Source organism: Cryptomeria japonica, chromosome 9, assembly GCF_030272615.1.
Source record: "Cryptomeria japonica chromosome 9, Sugi_1.0, whole genome shotgun sequence".
Lineage (NCBI taxonomy): Eukaryota > Viridiplantae > Streptophyta > Pinopsida > Cupressales > Cupressaceae > Cryptomeria > Cryptomeria japonica.
The window spans coordinates 266,825,309-266,845,147 of NC_081413.1; the positions used below are offsets into that span (position 1 = coordinate 266,825,309).

At 32.6% G+C, this 19,839-nt stretch overlaps 1 protein-coding gene across 1 annotated transcript; it reads left to right on the top strand.

The window, feature by feature from the left end:
• The first annotated feature begins 11,045 nt into the window (after positions 1 to 11,045).
• On the top strand, positions 11,046 to 12,288 carry LOC131061899 (uncharacterized). Its single transcript, XM_057995747.2, has one exon. It carries the CDS (start codon positions 11,311 to 11,313, stop codon positions 11,923 to 11,925), a length of 615 nt encoding a protein of 204 aa, XP_057851730.2. The 5' UTR covers positions 11,046 to 11,310; the 3' UTR covers positions 11,926 to 12,288.
• Positions 12,289 to 19,839: the final 7,551 nt, after the last annotated feature.

Here is a 19,839-nt window from a genome sequence, read left to right on the forward strand (position 1 = left end):
ATCACTTTGTTCCTATTTACCGGTTGACAACAACTTAGTAGTTTTGTTGTCTAGCTGATTCCACTACTAGCTAGGCTATATCGGTATGTCTAGATGACCTAGATGACTAAACAAACATGGTTTCCATCAATGACAACACAAATAAAGTCATCAAACAACCTATTACAACTATATAATCAATCTTTATCAACTTTACCGGTCATCTTATTATTATCATTATCTCCATCAGTTACACCAAAAATCTCCCCATCATATTAGCTTTATTGGTCATCATATTATCTCATCATCATCTCCATTAGTTATGTCAACAATCATTAACAAGGATATGCACATCCACAATATAGAAGGGTTTATCATAAAAGATACAACTCAATAAATGGAAAGTAGGTCCTCAAGAAAGAGAAATATTTGATGAGTGATTATAGACTTTCAATACTATGGAATAGGTCCTAATCAAGGATAAGTACCTCTAAAGAAATAATAAGATCCTGATTAGGGAAACTTATTCTGATAAGAGGGAGGGGATCCCTAGAAGGAGAATTCACCTCCTCAATCAAGAAGAGATCCTTATAGAAGACACATCTTCAACAAAGGGAAAGTTTTATCCTTAAGAAAGGAGGAATGTTTGATAAGTATTCTTGCCCCCTAACATAGAGACAAGAGAAGATACAAAATAGGCCATTATGTTGCTACCAAAGTATGATTGCACATGAAATTGCACTACCATGAATGATAATGAACCCCCAATAGGTACTCTAGTAATTTCACATAGTGAGGAGCAACATAATAGCCACTAATGATAATTAATTACATTATATATTGGATGAAGAAGTTGAATATGACCATACATGAGATGATAAGCACAAAATAAGAAATTTGTATAGCCAACTTATTGAGTTCCATAATTTGTAAAGGTGAAAAAGTGATCAAATGATTTCTTAGGAATGTTAACAAGATTTGATCTTCTCTAAAGAAATAAGAGTTATTAGACACTTTAATTATGTCATGTGAAGAAATATGTGTAGACAAGAAAGAGGTAAGGAAAGTTATGCCATAATATATAAGACCTATAGGGACATTGATTTCTATATCATGTCCACTATATTCTTATTTAGAAAGAATGTCAAAGTCAAGATTGCAATGCATATGAAATTGTAATGGTGAGGAAATTTCATCACAAACCTTATTGAGATTGGTAGTGTAATCATATTGTGAATCACGAAAAGAATGGATGGAAGAATAAGGATTTATATTTATTGGAGGATACACATCTTTATTAACAACATTCATGTCCATTTGGGAGGTAAATAAGTCCTCTTGAATTTTGGGAGACATGTCTTCAAGAAAACAAGTATCATAATGTTGCAATAAAATGTCTTGATCAACAAAGTAGTCTCTAGGGGAAGAATAAGCCTCTAAGTCATGTTATTCTTACAAAAAAATATTCTCCTAGAGGAGGTTATGTTTGAGAGGAGATTCATCATTCATCAATGCTTAATCTCCAAGAGGGATTTCATTAAAGGAAATGGCAGTGGTATCCTTTTTTTGCACACAAACTTCCTCATGCATAAGATAAACTTTAGGAGAGAGACGAGTATAATTTATTAGGGCCTCATTTCTATAATGGAGGTTATTGGAATGAATAGAAGGTAAAGCCTCATAAAGGGGAATTTTGATCCTATCAACCTCTTGTAAAGATTCATAAAGAGTATTGTCAACCATCACAATTTCCTTATAAGTGGTATGAGTTTTGAGAGATGTAGAGGATGATTTAATTAAGATGAAGTCATCAAGGGATTCATTTAATATATCAAAGTCGTCACTACTAAATATAAAATTCACATTGAGAGATGGTATTCAAGATACTTTGGTGGGCCTTGAAGGATTATATCCAAGTCCAAATGAGTTTTCACACATGTTATTTTCTAAAGGAACTCTAATCCCTTGTTCATTTATGCCACAACCATTGTCATTTTATCCATTCTTAGCTAGAATGTGGAAAATTGGACAATAAAGCGATGTTGTATCAAAAAGAGATGGATCGGCCTCATATGTCTCAATGTCATAAGTAGATGAAATAGAAGAAGGTTTTGAATAATTATTTGAAGTAGCCATAAACTTGTTACTAAGTTGTTTAGACAAAGTTGACTCTTTTTTTGGGTTCTAGAATATCATCTTATTTGGCCTTAGACTCTCTTAGAGGGACTTTATATTCACCCAAATAGGAAGGTGTAAAATCTAAAGACCCTTCATCATAGTCTAAGAGTACCTCTTTCAAGGTGAAGTTGTTTCTTTAGGAGGAGATGGTGTTTCTACTTCTATTGGAGAAGGAATTGGATAATTTAAAGGGCTTTGAGATTTATATGGTGTTTGCATGCAATCTTGTAAATTTGTGTCAGTGTGCAAAGTATACATCTCATTTTCATAAATAAATTTGATTTGGAAATGAAGAGTTGAAGGAACAACATGCATATCATGAATCCAAGGTTTTCCTAGAAGAAGGTTATAAGTAAGTTTATTGGGCATGACTTGAATAGGCATAGGTAAAATAATCAAACCTACCTTAATGGGAAAGGTTATAGTACCTAATGAAGCTCTAGAAACATTATCAAAGCTATGAATAGAAAGATAATTGGGTTGAATAAGAGAAATATTTACTTTGATATTGTGTAAAAATTCAATCCTAAAAACATTAAGACAAGACCCATTGTCCACCAAAGTTCTTGTTAGAACATTACCATTAATAAGGACAACACTCATAAGAGGCTCATACTGATTTTGGATTTATTTAGGAGGCAAATAATCTTGAGAAAATAAAATGTCAGCCTTAGTCACATTCATACAATTTATAAAAGAAGGCATGTTATTAGGAGGTGGCATAGCAAGCGGGGCATCTATTTTTATTTAAAGCATATTGCAACATTTCATGATAGGTGGGTGATGTTTGAATCAATTCCAAAACATATATCATGGTAGGAGTAGCTTGAAGTTGTTCAATAAGATCATATTTCCTTCAAAGATATTGAGAAGAATGAGGTGCTAGAGGAAGTATTGGTTGAGAAATAGGAAGAGAGAAAGGAATAACCAGAGGAAGATGGGGTTGCTCATTATTTCTTGTGTTATATGTGTGGGAAATAACATTGTAACTTTGTTCGGTGATTTGCTTGGCATACTCATAAGGAATTTTAGGACTATAATCTACATTAAAAGTAATCACTTGTGTATTAAAGATTTGAGGAATTTGAGGACTACTACCACCCTTAACAACAATCACAAGTTTGTTAGGACTTTCATAACTATTCACATGTATCATATTCATCAAAGATGGTTTAGGAATATTTTAGCGAGGTCTAGTAGAGATGGAATCATCAAGTTCTTTATAAAGAGGATTATCAACCATAAACATTTCTTCATGAATAGGATTTTCTTCAAATTGAATGAAAGGGAAATACTCATAGAGGGGATTGTTAGTGATATTGAAACCTTGAAGACTAAGAGAATTCTCTTATTACAAAGTATCCTTACAAGGGAATTGCATTTTAGGAGAAAGATCAACATCATTCCTAAGAGAGAGACTATTGAAAGAACTATTGATAGTCTCTTCTGGTACCAAAATGTCACCATGGATAAGATCAATGGGAGAGGGACAAACACTAGTCATCAATGATTTATCCTTACTAGTGTAATCATCCTTTGGACTCAAAGTGTCCTTATAGATAAAGGGGTTAAATATCATAAGGCGATCCAAAAAATTACCATGATGTAGAGACAAGTCAACCATAGGCTGAGGTTTTGTCCTAGAATTTTCTTGCAACATGAAAATGATTTAAAATGTTCTTTGTTTTTAGATGTCTAAAGCAATGAAAAAAAAAATTCCTTGAAACAAAAATTGATATCTAAACCATACATACACATTTAATGAAGTAATGATGTGACCAACTAAAAAGTGGAAGTGCATAAACTTAGTCATGAACTAAGCAATGTAAGAAATGCAAGAACACAAGTAATGAATGCATCCAATGATATGTAAAAAATAGATTTAAAAATCAAAATAAAAAATTATGTGAATGTAAGAAGATTCAGGCTTATCAAAATGTATTATATGAAAATGGAGCAAAGTAAGATTAGGGCCAAGATCTACTTTCAAACAAACATTAGAATATGAAGCCGCCAAGGATGTGATTAAACTTGAATAACTCTTGTCAAAGAGAGTCAAATTATGTCTGAAGGTTTCTATTCCTTTACTTATTTGGAATGCATATGGGTTTGAAACATGATTAAACAAAGATAAATTTTAATGCAAATATAAGCTACAATATACTATAACAGACTAATGTACAAACATAAAATTAGTAGTAAGTATAGAATTAGACAAAAAATATAGATGTGCACTTGTAAATATAAACTAGAGCTAAATCTATGGGACTAGGATACCTAGAATGCACTAGTCCTCTGACTTTTTCACATAAAGTTAACTGAGACCTCTTGAGACCATTTCCTTTGCTCCCTTCAAATCTGGGGCATACTTTGAGGAACCAAGATACCCAAAGCAACCTAGTCATGGACCTGATTACCCATACCACCTTGGTCATAGTATTTGTGGCTTTGCATCTAGATATGGCTGTATATTAGTCTGTTGATTATTCTTCCATCTCTATCTCTATCAAAAACTTGTGGCTACGCTTGCAAGACAAAAATAAAGTGGGGTCATGACTATATAGGTGTTTGCCTTGGTCAACCCCCCAATTTTGGTTATTTTCTCTTCCACAAATAGATGGTATTGAAATTGGGATAATGCATGTGCTCTTGAACCTTAAGTGTGTCTAAGATTTCTATGCACTAGAGTATGTGAATACAAATTAGAGTCTACTCAAATGTGCTAGAGAAAAACTCTAAAATGATATTAGTTGAATGAACTAAATGAATAATGAATTAAATGATTAAATATAAGATTTGAAGCTTAATTTAAGAAATATGAGAACATGAAATCACACCAAATCCTTAGGAAGAGGTACAAGCCAACCATTAGTTGATAATTCCCTAGTATCCTCCAATAGCTCTTGAGGCTTCCATAGTTGATCAATGTTGATGAAGATTTCATGAAGAATAGCTTATAAATCTTGAATTCTCCTAAAAGGAACACCTTTACTTTATAAGAATATCTCCAATTTAGCTTCAATATTCTTGTCTTATTACTAAATATTGCAAATTGAGGAAAATAATTGCCTTATATATGAGATTCTAGGTTTGATTCGATAAATGGCCAAACTAGATTTGTTATTTTTTTGTATAGAACTAGATTTGAATATGATAGGACTGTCTTATTATCCTACCTAAATTCAGGATAGAAAGCATGAGACATTGGAATTTTTTTTGCCTCTATCCCACATTAAATTAGCCCAACTTTTTAGGAATATGAGATAATAGGGTTCTAATGCCAAAATTAAGTTTATGTGATCATATATGATATTTAGATGAGGGAAACACATCTCGAGATATAAAATGGGGTAGGACTTATGATAAATCAAGATAATTGAAATATAAAGGGAACAACTAAAATTAGGGGCCCAAATGAGAGTGTGATGAGGTTAGAATCAAGAGACAAATCATATTTTGAAATATTATTAATTAAATGCATATGAGAGTCCTATAATGCATAGTATAATGAGACATACTAAAATGAGTGCTAACGAAGTGTAGAATCAAACACCATAATCAAAGGTGTACAATTTATTGAATCAAACCTAGAATCTCATATATATTTTCTAGGCCGATCCATATCCATATCCAAAATGAGCTCATGGGATAGAAAGTTGTGCTATGCTAGGTGACCTTTAGTAAAGCACACAAACTATTAAGTTGATTATAGGTAGCTTTATAAGGTACATAAATTCACACAAGTTGTGTTATCTTGAGTGAACGTGAGCTAACAATGGTTTTAACATGAATTCTATAGGTTAGCAAGTTGTATTATGATAGGTAATTCATAAACCAAACAGGTTCACAAACTAGCAAGTCACACATTATGCTATGTAACAAAAATATTTTTATATTAAGCCATATGAATTCTAATAGTTGGTGGAGTGTGTTAGGAAAATGGTTTCTCAACCTTACATATACATAAGGTAACTATTTTTAGTAAGTTTTCATTTGAGCACAAATTGATTATTGAAAGCTGTGAATTGGCTAGATAAGAATGTCAGAAATTTTTTGTTGCAAGATAATGTCTAAATTTGAAGATATTAAAGTTTTCACTTTTGAAAGTTGCAAATGAAAGTTTTAAAGTCAAATTTGAGGGCTTTAGAGGCTCTAAAATGACCCGAAAGTGTTCGTAATTGGCATAGAAAGTTATAGCTTGATAGGGCATGTCACAAGATTTTCAATGCTTCAAATGGTTTTTCAATTGAACACCAGACTCAAAAATTATGACCTTTGAAAATTGGATCTCCTTAAATAGGAAATATAAAAATGTATTAGGCACATAAATGAGTTGTAAAAGGGAGGTACACATGTTAATGTGTAGTTTGACACATCATAGGACATCTAAGATTGGAGATAAGATGGGTGACACTTTATTGGGTGGTTTTAGGCCATGGTTTTGTAATATTATTTGACGGTTTGATGTATTGTATTAGGGTTACCGCCAAGGTTTTGTTGGCAAGAGACACTGCATTATTGTTCAAATGTTGTCATTGATGGTAACTAGAGTCATATATCCAATCTACAGTCCATAATTCATTCATATCGGAAGATTGATGTAGCTCTGGTGAGGTTCGATGAGAAGAACAAGACATCCAGTAGAGTGTGTAGTATTTTGGTTGGCGGTTTAGTTGTGTTGGGTATTTGGTGTTCTAGATCTAAGAGATGCATTATCGACATGTAATATGCCTTATTCCAGGTTTGTGTGCTCTAGAGTTGAGTGTTGAGTGAGATGGAAGATCTGGTAGACAAGTTTTTAGTTAGAATAATGCTTATCAATAGTAATGTATGGATATTCATTGTATGGATCTCGTGGATCAATTTTGGTGGTTTTTTGTGTGTTCAAGGTTAGTGAGACGACATGTAGGAAGCATGTAGACACTTTGTTTTGATCCACATGATTATTTTTGGATCGGATTGAGATGACTTGGGTAACTTGTTTTATTTGCATGTTATGCATTTTTGGGCTGACATGATGAAGACCTAAATTGTTGATGTGGATATATAAGACTGATTGATTTGATCATTTTTGGTATTGGTTATGTGTGATGTGTGTATGGGTGATTGTGTACAATTTCATGTGCACAAGTGAAAGATTTGAGCTTTGGAATATGTAACAGAATATCATAATAGAGTAGTGTTTCATAACAGTATTTTGTGCTAAACTGGAATTGTTTTTGGGATTTGTAGATGTTGCGTATTAGTCAAGACATTCCAATTATTATCTATAATCATTTGTAAGGCAGTGAGCTCTAGGCAGTGTGCCTGAATGCATGTGCGTTCTACTAATGTAATATTATTATAATTCTAACAAGGTATATGAATATTATGTATCTCAATCCCACCGTGGTTTTTCCCTTAACCAAGTTTCCACATAAAAATCTTGGTGTTATGATGTTGTGGTTATTTGCTTTGTGTTTTTGTACTCTACTTTTATTCATTTGCATTAAGTGGTTTAAATGATAGATTAAGACTGTTAAAAATTGCAGAACATTGATTCACTCCCCCCCCACCCTCTTAGTGTCCCTTGATTCCAACAGGTTTCACAACATTACATGTATCAATAATTATGCCTCTAGCAGCACTATACAAGAACACCATCACATGGAGGGTACACTAATAAATCAAAGTTTAAGGAGGCCATATGCCCCCTTAAAATATTAGCATGTCCACTCTACTAGTATTTTAAGGAAGAGGGGAGAGGATCTTGAGGGAGGATGCATTCTTTCCCAACAAGTGGGTGGGTTCTCAAACAAGGATACACACCTCCAAGATAGGGGAAGGGATCCTTAAAAAATGATACACATCTTCTAAATAAGGGGAATAAATATCTTAAACAAGATATTCATCTTACCAAAATGAGGAGAGGGGATCCTTAAGAAGGGTTCACACCTCCCAAAATAAGGAGAGGGGTTCCTAAAGTAAGGATGCACACTTCTCAAAAGAAGAAGAGGGGTCCTCAAATAAGGATGCATGTCTCCAAGGAAAATGGGAGGGGATCCTCAAAGAGGGACGCACGCCTCTAAAAACAAGGAGAGGGAACACCTCCCAAAACAAGGTGTCCTTGCCCCTAGTGTATAGGTAAGTATGACCATGAATGAGAAATAATGTGTTTCTACGATAACAAAGTACAATTGAACATATGATTGTACCACCACAAATGGGAATGAGCAAACACATAGAGGTGTACACATTCCACATAGTGAGGAACAACACAATAGAAATTATTTAGAAGGGCTAGAACAAATGTGAAACCTAGTGTCACTTATCATGTGAATGATAGCAAATTTAATAAGTTGTCATTTATTACCCTTCAAGGACTAACATTCATTGGTGGAATGATGAGGCAACCAATGATATGTACAAAATAAATATTTTTAATTATGTTTATGAAATTCCTTATGTTTTGGAGGAAGAGTAAGTAAGTGGAATTTGTAAAACCTCAACAAGATTTTCTATTTCTCATATAGAGAATGAAGAGAATGAGGCAACCATCTCTCTTGTGATGAAAGGTTTGACTGCTCAAAAGAGGAAGATATAAAGACATTAGACAATGGAGGAGGGGATGCAAATAAAGGAGAATGTTGGAGACCTAAACATCTTTTAGAAAAATATGGTGTAGGTTTCACGGGAGCTTCAATTTCTTGTTCCATGGACCCTAAACCATTTCCATTGTATTTGTACTTGGAAGAAAATGGATGTAGAATTAGTAGTAGTAGAAGAGTTCATTCTTTTGTAATAATGCAAATCCTTATTGAGTGTTGAGATGTTAGGATGAGAAGGGTTAATCTTATATTTAACTAGTCCATAAGAGATGGAATCTAAAGAAACCCAATAGCCACCAATACATGTTTTAGAAGAAGAGTTTGGAACTCTAGATTCAGGTTTTTTAGAGAGTATTGGTTGCATAAATAAATAAATAAAATACTCCTTTGAGGTCTCATGTTTAGATTGTGAGATTTTGTATTCTCCAATAAAGGAGGATGTTATTTCTAATGTACCTTAATCAACACCAAAGAGTGCATTCAAAGGTGAAGCATTCTTTTGAACATCATTGTTATTAGCAATTGAGAATAGTGGATTAGCTTTTGTTGAAGAAGTAACTAATCTATTGAGAGATGCAAAAATAGGAGGGTGATATCCAACTTTTTCTTATAGGCAACTATGCAGATTTATATAAACCTCAATTACACGTGATTTATTATTATATATGAACTTTATTTTATGGCGAAGAGTAGATATGATTGTTTGCATGGAATGAATCCACAATCTACCAAGAAGAAGGTTGTATGGAAGAGTATTGTGGATGAAATGGATGAGAATAGGTTAAATCACGGGCCTTGCTTGAATTGACCTAATGTGATTGTACCTAATGACTATCTACCAAAATTACCAAAACTATGAATATAAGTACATAGTATCAAGTTTACACCATTCTTACATGAAAGGTCTATGATACAAATTTTAAGGTTCGATCCATCATCGATTAGAGTATGACTTATTCTATGTCAATTAATGATGACTAGATTCATGAGACATAATGTTGTTTTTGAATTTCCAAAGAAGGTAACACATGCGGTGAGAAGACTGTCTATATTTATCACATACATACAGTATAACAAGGCTTGCACATCATTCAGTTTGATAGGAGGAGGGACAACAATCCTCTATAAGGCCTCATGGAGCAACCTGTGGTATTAGGAAAAGTTTAAATCAAGTCTCAAAGGGAGATCCTAGCCATAGTAGCATGGAGTTGCTCAATTATAATGCATGAAAAGAGCTTCAAAATATAAATGTGTATCCTTTTTTAACAAATTTTTGGATCACACTTTATAATCCATCTTAAGATGAAGATGATTTTTTTTAATATAGATTACAAATTGTGATCCAATTTTTTGATACGAAAAACTACACATAATTATATCTATAAGCTATTCTCATGCAAACTATTTATAAACAAAAATAATAAAATAAATATAAAACATAAATAAAAAGTATCAACTATAACTTTTTCTTTCTAAATGAAATAAGACCTAAAATATCAAATACTAAACACTTCATACAATTAATCTAGAAGCTCTTCTCACCAATTCTATGCCTAAATAAAAATATTAAAATGAATACAAAACAAAACAAAATGAAATGTCAAATTTACACTTTTGCTTTCTAAAACTACCCACATAAGAATGCCACATGGAATACATGCACCATCTATCAAATACTAAACACTTTATAAAACTAATCTAAAAGCTCTCCTCACCAATTCTACACCTAAATAAAAATATTAAAATAAATACAAAACAAAACAAAATACAAAATGAAATGTCAAATAGACACTTTCACTTTCTAAAAATACCCGCAAAAGAATGTCACAAGAAATACATACACCGTCTCTCAAATACAAAACACTTTATACAATTAATCTAGAAGCTCTTCTCACCAATTCTATACCTAAATAAAAATATTAAAATAAATACAAAACAAAACAAAATAAAATGAATCTAAAAATACCCACATAAGAATGCCACTTGTTCAAAGTACTTTATCATCACAACTACAAGCAATGCCCCGAGAGTTCAAAGTTGAATGAATTCATTAGGTTTCCATGCAAGGCTAAAATCATGGGCAATATCTACATCCCATTCAAACAAGTTAACGTGGCGTGTGAGCAAAGAATTGGGCTCCAAGTTTAGCCCCTAAAAATGAGGCCTTTCCTTTTCCTATATCCCCACCATATCTAATTTCACCAAAACCCTAAGTTCAAAATTTGACAAGTGATGGAGAATGGGCCATCGGGCCATCCTCTATCTTTACTCTCACGCCTTCGCCTCGTCTTTCTTTGTGCACACACACACACAATCCCTCACTCTTAACCTTCCCTCCCCCCATTAAACGAGCATGCAAAACAGTTCAGATTGAGTTTCTTTAATAATTTCTCGCTGTCACCAAAGGCAAAGATAGCGTGGTTTTCTTGTTATTATATATTTAATTTCTTTGTTGGGAAGCTCGACAAAAGGTTAAATAATATGCTTTAACATGAAGCTAAAGGGCGGTTAAAGCCATGCCTCCTTTTCGGGTGAGGAGCAAATACATTTTGCCAAGAGATCAGATATGGTGATGGAGGGAACAATGAAGAACAAAAGGCCCAGAGAAGAGGAGGCTGAAGAAGATCTCTGCAACAAGAAGGAGAAAAATGCTCGGTTGGAGGAAGTGGGTATCAATGATTTCTATAGCAATTTGAGCACTTTTTCTTCTGAGAAATCCATGGTGTTGAATGATCAATGGAGTTTTCCGGATGATGGTCCCGTTTCTGATATCAGAGGCATAGCCATTAGAAAGCAGTCTTATATAAAGGACTATTTCAACAGTGTTGAAGAAGTTGGATTAGAGGATAAGAGGACGAATCAGGATAATGGGGGTGATCTGTTTGAAGAGCTCTGGAGGCCTCAGAGCCCCTTGTGTGGGGCAGCAGAGAGTCTCTTTGGAGGTTTTGATTATTTCATGGGTGCCAATTTGGGGGATGAGAGGGATTCTGGATTCAGAATTTGGGAAGAATCTGAGGAACAGGATGATGAGAAGAATGTGAACAGGAATTGCCATAAAAGTTCAGATGGGATTGGTTTGTTGTATGAGAATGATGTGGCTGATTGGATTTGGGGGACTCCATTAAATCAGCCTCTGTGTTCTGAATCTCTTGAATTCAAGGTCTCTACACCATCTCTGTAAGTGGGTCTGGGTTGTAATGGGGGATTCTTCATGCATGAATCTATTTTAGATTGTTATGTTTAGTTTCTGGTATCAATTGTAAGAGTTTATTTCTGGAACGTTTCGAAACAAACTGTATGATGATCCATTATCAGAAAGAAAGAAGAGAGCAAAAAAAAAGAACATAATACTATCCTATCCTTCATGCATGAACCCATTTTACATTATGGTGTGGAATAATTTTATGTAGAGTCCAATGAAACTGTTTTTGCCCTGTGTTGTTATCATGGTGGATGTCTTGGGAAAGACATTGCTGTTTTTTTTAATTCAATTTATATGGTTTCTCAGTATGAATAAATTATTTTGGACACTTGGGTTATTTTATATCTTTGTTGAATTAATGTTTATTGTATTTGGTGATTTGGTAAACGATCTACAGATATTTAATTCAGAGGTTGAATGCATGCTCTCAATTTCATGAACTGTAACAAAAGCACTGTTGTTGGGAATGATTTGTTTTGTGATGAATAAAGTCGTTGGCAAGGCACATCCTTTCCTTCCGTATCACCTAAACTTTATAGATTACAAAACCCCTTTATTGCTGTTAAACATGATGAGCTTCTCTACCTTTCTCTAGAACTAGATGAAATGTACAATAGGTAGTTTGAGCATATAGTAAAGTGTATGCTCTTTTTTACTAAAGCTTGCCTGGATGATTTATTCCTATTTTGAATTAGCAGTATGGATATCTTAAATTTTAAAATTTTATTTAAAAAATAAAAATTATGAGTGTGATATTTTTTACAAAATATGTTAAAAATATATGTTTTTTTTTACAATGATTTAATTAAGTTTGTAATATTTTAAATTTTAGAAGTGATAAAATGAATGTGAGACTTGTTTTCAACTTTTGTTTTCAAGAGATCTCTATTAATCACCCTATTATTTCATGCTTAGGCAATAGTGGTAAATAGTCTTTTTAATTTAAAAGGTAAAGGTACATTTCATCATTGAACCAAGTGGTGTTTAAAGTGCGGCCTTCAAACATTGATGTCTAATTAATAGAATGATAGAAAATATATGTTAATAAATAACTCTTCTAAAATTGATGGAAATTTTGCCTCCACAAACCAAGTTAAAAAAATAAGCAAAGGTGAAAAAATTCCTAATGATTATGATTCTTTTTTGAGGTGGGTCAACTAATTTGAAAATGGATCTTTTTTATGATGAAATAATTAGTTGCCTCTTCATCCAATTAATGAAAAACGTGTTTCAAAAGTTCATTAGGTAGTTCACTTTTCATTAGATTTGGAGCATGAGCAGCTTGTATAGGCGACATCAAACGACAATGTTTTTTGAGTTTTGACAAAAAGTATTTTTCGAGTTTTGACAAAAAGTACATTTCATCATTGAACTGAGTGGTGTTAATAGTGTAGTCTTCAAACCTTGATGTTAAATTAATAGAACCAAAGAAAATATATGTTAATAGATGAAAATTTTAACTACTCAACCCAAGTTCAAAAAAATGAAAAAAAAAAACCCAAAATCATAATTTTCTTTTAAGGTGGACCAACTAATTTGAAAATGGATCCTTGTCATGATCAAATAATTAGTTGCCTCTTCATCAAATTAACGAAAGACTAGTTTCAAAGTTCACAAGCTAGTTCACTTTTCATATTAGGAGCACCACCAACTTGTATAGAGGCATAAAATGACTATGTTTTTTGAGTTTTGATAAAATTGTAGCTTGTCATAGGTTGCAAACTTGAATACCATGATGATATTAATAAATTTTGTGGTGAGCACTACAACCACCCTAGTGATTCATAATGATTGAGGTGAACCCTCATCCTCTCTTTAGTGCAATCAATAAGTTTTCTATAGGACAAGAATAAGGTTGGAATGTAAAGGGTTTTTTGTTTGTTCAATTCGAATTCTTGATATTAGTTTGCATGCCCAAGCTCGAATAAGATGTGGAAGAACTCTATATCAACCAAATTTGGATGTGAAACAAATGCTTGCACTCATTGAATGGAGGAAAACTGTAAGCTAAAAAATTCGTACTTTGTAACTATTGTCATATGTTTATGGATTTGTTTTTTGTCTATACATCAAATATTTAAGAATCATTTAACCTATTTTATGGCCTCTCTGTTGATCATAGATGAAAGAAACCTAAAAAAAAAAAAATAGGATCTAATTTTAGTAGATAATTCATTAAGGACACTAATGAAAGGGAAATGAGTGTAGCTATATAAAAAATTTCCACATAACCCCAAGAGAGAAAAATATGCAAGTAGGTATACATAATATTTCCACCATACAAAAGAACCAAAAAAACTGCCATCAAGATGACACATGATATGACCTAGACAAATCCCCATAAGGGAAAACCTAGCCTCTAAAAGAATCCACACATAAAACATTTATTGGATATTGTTACTGCTAAGATATGTTTTTGTCATTGATGTCAACATATTCCTATGTTTTGGAGATCCAGTGATTACAGAGAGTTGATCTAGTTGGTTTATCTGTTTGGGATGTTGAATCAACTAGAGATACTTCATTCTTTATTGGTTCTAGTGATCCAAAAGTTTATTTGATCATATCATTTGATTCGGATTGAGGTTTGGTTTTTCTGTTTAGTGGTTGGCAGAGTCTAGTATTTGATTTGTTGTGCTTCGGTATGATCATATCTTACGTTGCAAATTTGGGAGAGTGTTTGGATGTTCATGTGTATCTTCATTTCAAATGGTTTGTGATTTGGTGCTCCACAAGTTATCTTTCTAGTCTGAATTATTGTTGTTAAGTATTCTTGAGTGTTAGCGTGTTAATTGATGAAGATTTGAATAAGCGATGTTGGTGTAGCTATTACGAATGGTTCTAATGTGTTTGTTGGTGTTTCTTGATTGTGTCCTATTTGTTTTGGTGGTCAGCATTGATCATTGTGCGAGGTATTGAAGATCTTTTGGGTTCGGTGATATTCTTTGTGTTATGCGGTATTTTCAATGATGTAGCATATTGTGGTTGATCTTGGCAAGATTTTTGGTGGTGTTGCATGTTCGAGGATTTGATTTGGCTCCGTTCTATGTTGTTTATGACATTGTATTGGTCTGGTGGTTTATTTATGTATCGTGTGATGTAATTTTGTAATTAGGTATTGAGGGTTTTGGTTGACCTTATAGTAAAGGTTGATGGATTGTATAAATAGGTGTTATATTCATGTAATTTCGATATGGTGGTGGTGTTTGCATTATCAAAGAGTGGCATATGTGAGAATAAGAGAATTCATCTTTCGGTGTGATGTATTGAGTATAGATTGTTGCAAAGCATACAAATGTGCTTAACCGGAACTGCCATCAAGCATTAGTAGATGCTATTCTTTCGGTTCATTTATGATGTAGGAGCACCCGATGGACTTTATGCCTCCATGAGACAATTTTGTAAATTTGTCTTTAGCATTGTGTTTTGATAATGTAACAAGGTCTTTTAGACCATTTTGGACTTATTTGTATTGAGTTTGAGTCTTAGGAGGTCATTTGTGGGTTATATGAAAAACATTGTAAAAAGTTGTCATGCAATTTTGGATTTTTGGTTATATGTGGAAGGTGAAGGGTCAAGTCATTTAAAAGAGTTGTAATTTATCATTGTTGGTTGGAAAAGGCATAAATATGGCCTCCAAAACTAATTCCATGAGTTGTTTAAGGTTTTTGAAGGTTGGAGAAAGATGTAATAAAGAAGAAATTTATTTTTGTAGCATCCTTACATTGGTTTTTTAAAGTTTTTCAGAATTTGCAATCTAAAACATGCTATTTTACGGACCTTTAATGGTATTGAATATTGATGACTATAATATATGGATGGAAATATATTTGTTTCTAGTTTCCAAATAGTTTTGTCTCATTAAATTTTATTGAGTTTTATGTAAGATATGGTGATTTTGGTGAAGGCTGTCTAGTTTAATAGTTTTTGGTGAAGATATCATTCTACAAAATTTGTACCAGTATGGAAATTGTTGGTACAATAAAATTTCTCAAACCAATTGGAAAATTTTAACAAATGATTCTAGTTTAATCTAAAGTTGTTTTAATTTTATTAAGTCTTTCAAAAGTTATAAGCAATTCAGTATAGGTTGCTTGGAACCCTACCTAGGGTTAGCAGTTTTGGGAAAAGTATTTGGCTATAACTTGGAGGAAATGTTTTTATTTTGGATTTCTTAAATATCACCAAAGAGATTGTCTTAATTATGTCTCTAGTGAAAGTTATTAATGACTATTCTCAAGTGGCATATTTTGTCCTAGTACGTTGATATGGTTAAAGGGTTACAAAAATCAATCTATTGTGTTAATGTGAATCCTCCCTCTTGCATCAATTTCAACCAGAAAATAGTTTGAATGCTATTGTAAGGTAGTTAGCCTTCCCTGAGAGTTGTAGCCTTCTGGGTCATCATATTTTGAGCAGTGAGTTCTAGGCAATGTGCCTGAATGCATGTGCATTCCCCATTGTAATATTTACACATACTACTGCACAATATCATCTTATTGTGGGTAGGTTCCCATTGTGGTTTTTCCCTTAACTGAGTTTTCCATGTCAAAATCTTGGTGTTATGTGTGTTGTTTTTATTGTGTTTATCCTTATTCTTGTTGCAATTGATTAAATCTAAGATTGTGCTTAAATTGTTTAATTTGGTGAAAACTGATACACCACCCCCCTCTCAGTTTTCCTTTATTGTTGCTGCCAACAGCATCTAACCAATATACCATACAATTTTATAAGTGGGCCCATATAAATGTTTAGTGTGGATAAACACATATTTAATAATGCAATACAAATAAAGATTTATTTACATAATTATAATATCTTATATTACATAAGGTGCACAACATCCCTTTTCCTAACATCCTCCCATGTATTGTGTACATTACATAAGGGCCAATCAATTAAATAAATCATCATAGCTATATACAAATCCATGTCAATCTCTAGCATTATGCTCCACCAAGATGCTTATGATAACTTCTAGGATGAGCATCATCTCAAGAAATAACTCCTTTCATCCTCCAATATGGCATATATGAAAGAAAGAAAAAACCAAGATGAAGATGCACCAATCCAAAGATCACAAGCATCAGATCCAAGTGATAAAAAGGTTCCAAGCTAAAGAAAAGGAAAAGCAAATATAAATGATAATAAAATCCACAAAAATGCTAATACATCTAATATTCCATATCTTCAAAGGTATCAAAAACATCAATGGAACTCATGCTAAGAGCATATCCAATCTACAAACTATAACCACAAGTTGATTGTGTAAAATCATTAAATGAACCACATACATATCTGGGAACTTTGGGGACTATATGGGTAGCGCCAAATCTAAAAATAAATCAAGGCATGCCAAGTCTACAAATAAAAAATCATACCATGTTGTGACTAATAATAAAAATTAAATAGTATAAAGAAAAATCACCATGATATACACATACAAAAAAAAATTGCTACATAGTTGCTCACAACCAATCTTCATAACTCTTCCAAGTTTGGAGTCCCCATGTTGTCACTAAAAAACAATGAAATAGAATAACAACACATAACCACGAACATAGTGATCACAATGACTCCATATAAACCTTAAATTGAATGTCAAGTGAACATTAACCTCAAAGCATAAACACAAGTTAAAGATAGAAAAAATACAAATCATATTGTGTCCTCCTACTAATGCCTCAAAGTGCTAAGTTGTGCCAAGTAATATCTCCTTCACAAAATGCCAACTAAATAGCTTTCACAAGACCAACAATTCAATCTGATATGTCTAACAAAACATGTGCATCTCTTATAATCAACGTGGATGTAAGCTTCTCTAACTAAGAAAGATCAAACTCATCCACTCCAAAACCTAAGAAAAAAATACATGCTATAAGTCCTAAAATATAACTATCTAAGTATTCTAATAATACATCCTCTCATCTAAATGCAACATACCAATGCACTGATATATAAGGCTAATTCATTGAATCTATATCAACAACAAAAGACTTGTGGATATAGATGGTCCATGTCACATTCATTCCACTACAACCAATGGGTTGTCCTAACACATGACTATATAACTAATATATCTCAAATGAATGTAGTATGCAAAATCATGATCATACAAGTAACCTCCAAACTAAGATAACAAAAAAGATAATCTTTAGAACTCAAGAATGAAACACAAAATAAACTCTATATTTTATTTACTCAATAAATTAATAAATGATTTATCATTATTAAGGAACAAACAAGAATCAAGGAGATATGATGAAGCTCCTTAAATTGAACCACACAACCACTTGTAATAATGAATCGATGGATAGCCCAACCCAATCTTGACAATCGCATGCATGTTCATGCTATTCTAATAATCAAATATACATGCTAATCCATGATACCATAATCATTGTGCTGTCATTTAATTGCATTCAACTCTCATTCAAATGAGAGTCATAGTCTTAGACACATACCAACCATGGCACAAAACAAAAAGATAACTTGTGTATCTATCTCCATCAAAATTAGAAACCTAAAATACATTTAAAAATGCATAAGGAAGTACAAAATCTAATAAACTATTGTAACATGATATCTATTTCATAAAAATATGTACCATCAATTTTAAGCCTCAAAATTTTGGATGCTCATAGAGTCATACCCTAAATCTCAAGAATCTACAAGCACTCAAACAAGCACAAATATCTCTTCTCAATAATATATAAAGCCATCTCATCCACTATCTAGAAAACTCTATATTCTCTCCATCACTTATTAAAAATTCAAATTTTGATTTTTTATGCCTAAGGTATCCCTTTTTGGTCATTTCAAAGTAATGTTGACTTTCTGTACCAAATTATAAGACATATAAAAAATTCAATCCATACCATGATGTAACTTACTTTGAAAGAGCTTGTCAATGCCTAAAATTTATCCAAATTAAATATCATATGTGATATTTGATCACTTTCTAAAAAATTCTACTCTATTAAGCTCATTGAAATCAACACCTAGTGGCTAGGTGATGTTTAATAAGTAATTCTTCCAAATAGCTAATAGTGGTGGTGGTGAATGGATGTTTGGCTTGATAGTCCCTTTATGAAATTGTTGAGTCCCAAGGGGACAATTAAATCAACAATCCATGATAACAACATATCCAATCTACATACTATAACCTTTTGATGGATCTCATGCTTGGCGTCTTAAGATTTCCATCCATCATCGTTTCTTGTAGATAAGAAAAAATAGATAACATGCTTATATAGATATATGGATTGATTAATACATTAAAATAAATTCTTCTTTAACTATCTATTTTTTAGCATTGCAGATAAATGATGCATAAAATATTAAAAATTTAACTCAATCAAGGGAAGAATATGTGAAGAGTACAATGGTTAGCTTGTTCTATTGTAAAACTAATATGTTGTTATATGCATTGTATTCCCTTTTATGGTTATTTTGGATAAATCAAGCATGTAATAGTAATTTTGTGAATGGATGACCCACATTTAAATGTGGCTTAAAGTTAAAATATTTGGCCAAATTGATGAGCTATGGTTGTATGTGTTGGAGAAGCAAAGATCTAGGAATCACATCCAAATTAAATCATTCATAGGGTGTATAAACTAGAAATGAGCCAAATAACATTCAACACACCAATTAGGATAAAATTAGATTGATGAAGTATATAATCAAATGAAAACACCATAATTTATACAAGATGGGTGTGAGATGAGAAGGTGAAAAATAACTATGACTAATCCTCAAAGAGATGAACACATGTGAGCGCATGTGGAGGGTGAGGGAAAAAGTCTCCAACCTCCCCATAAAGTGAGGGAAGAATATCTCCAACCTCTAATGAGGCGAGATGACGAATTTTGTAACCTCATTTGCACACAT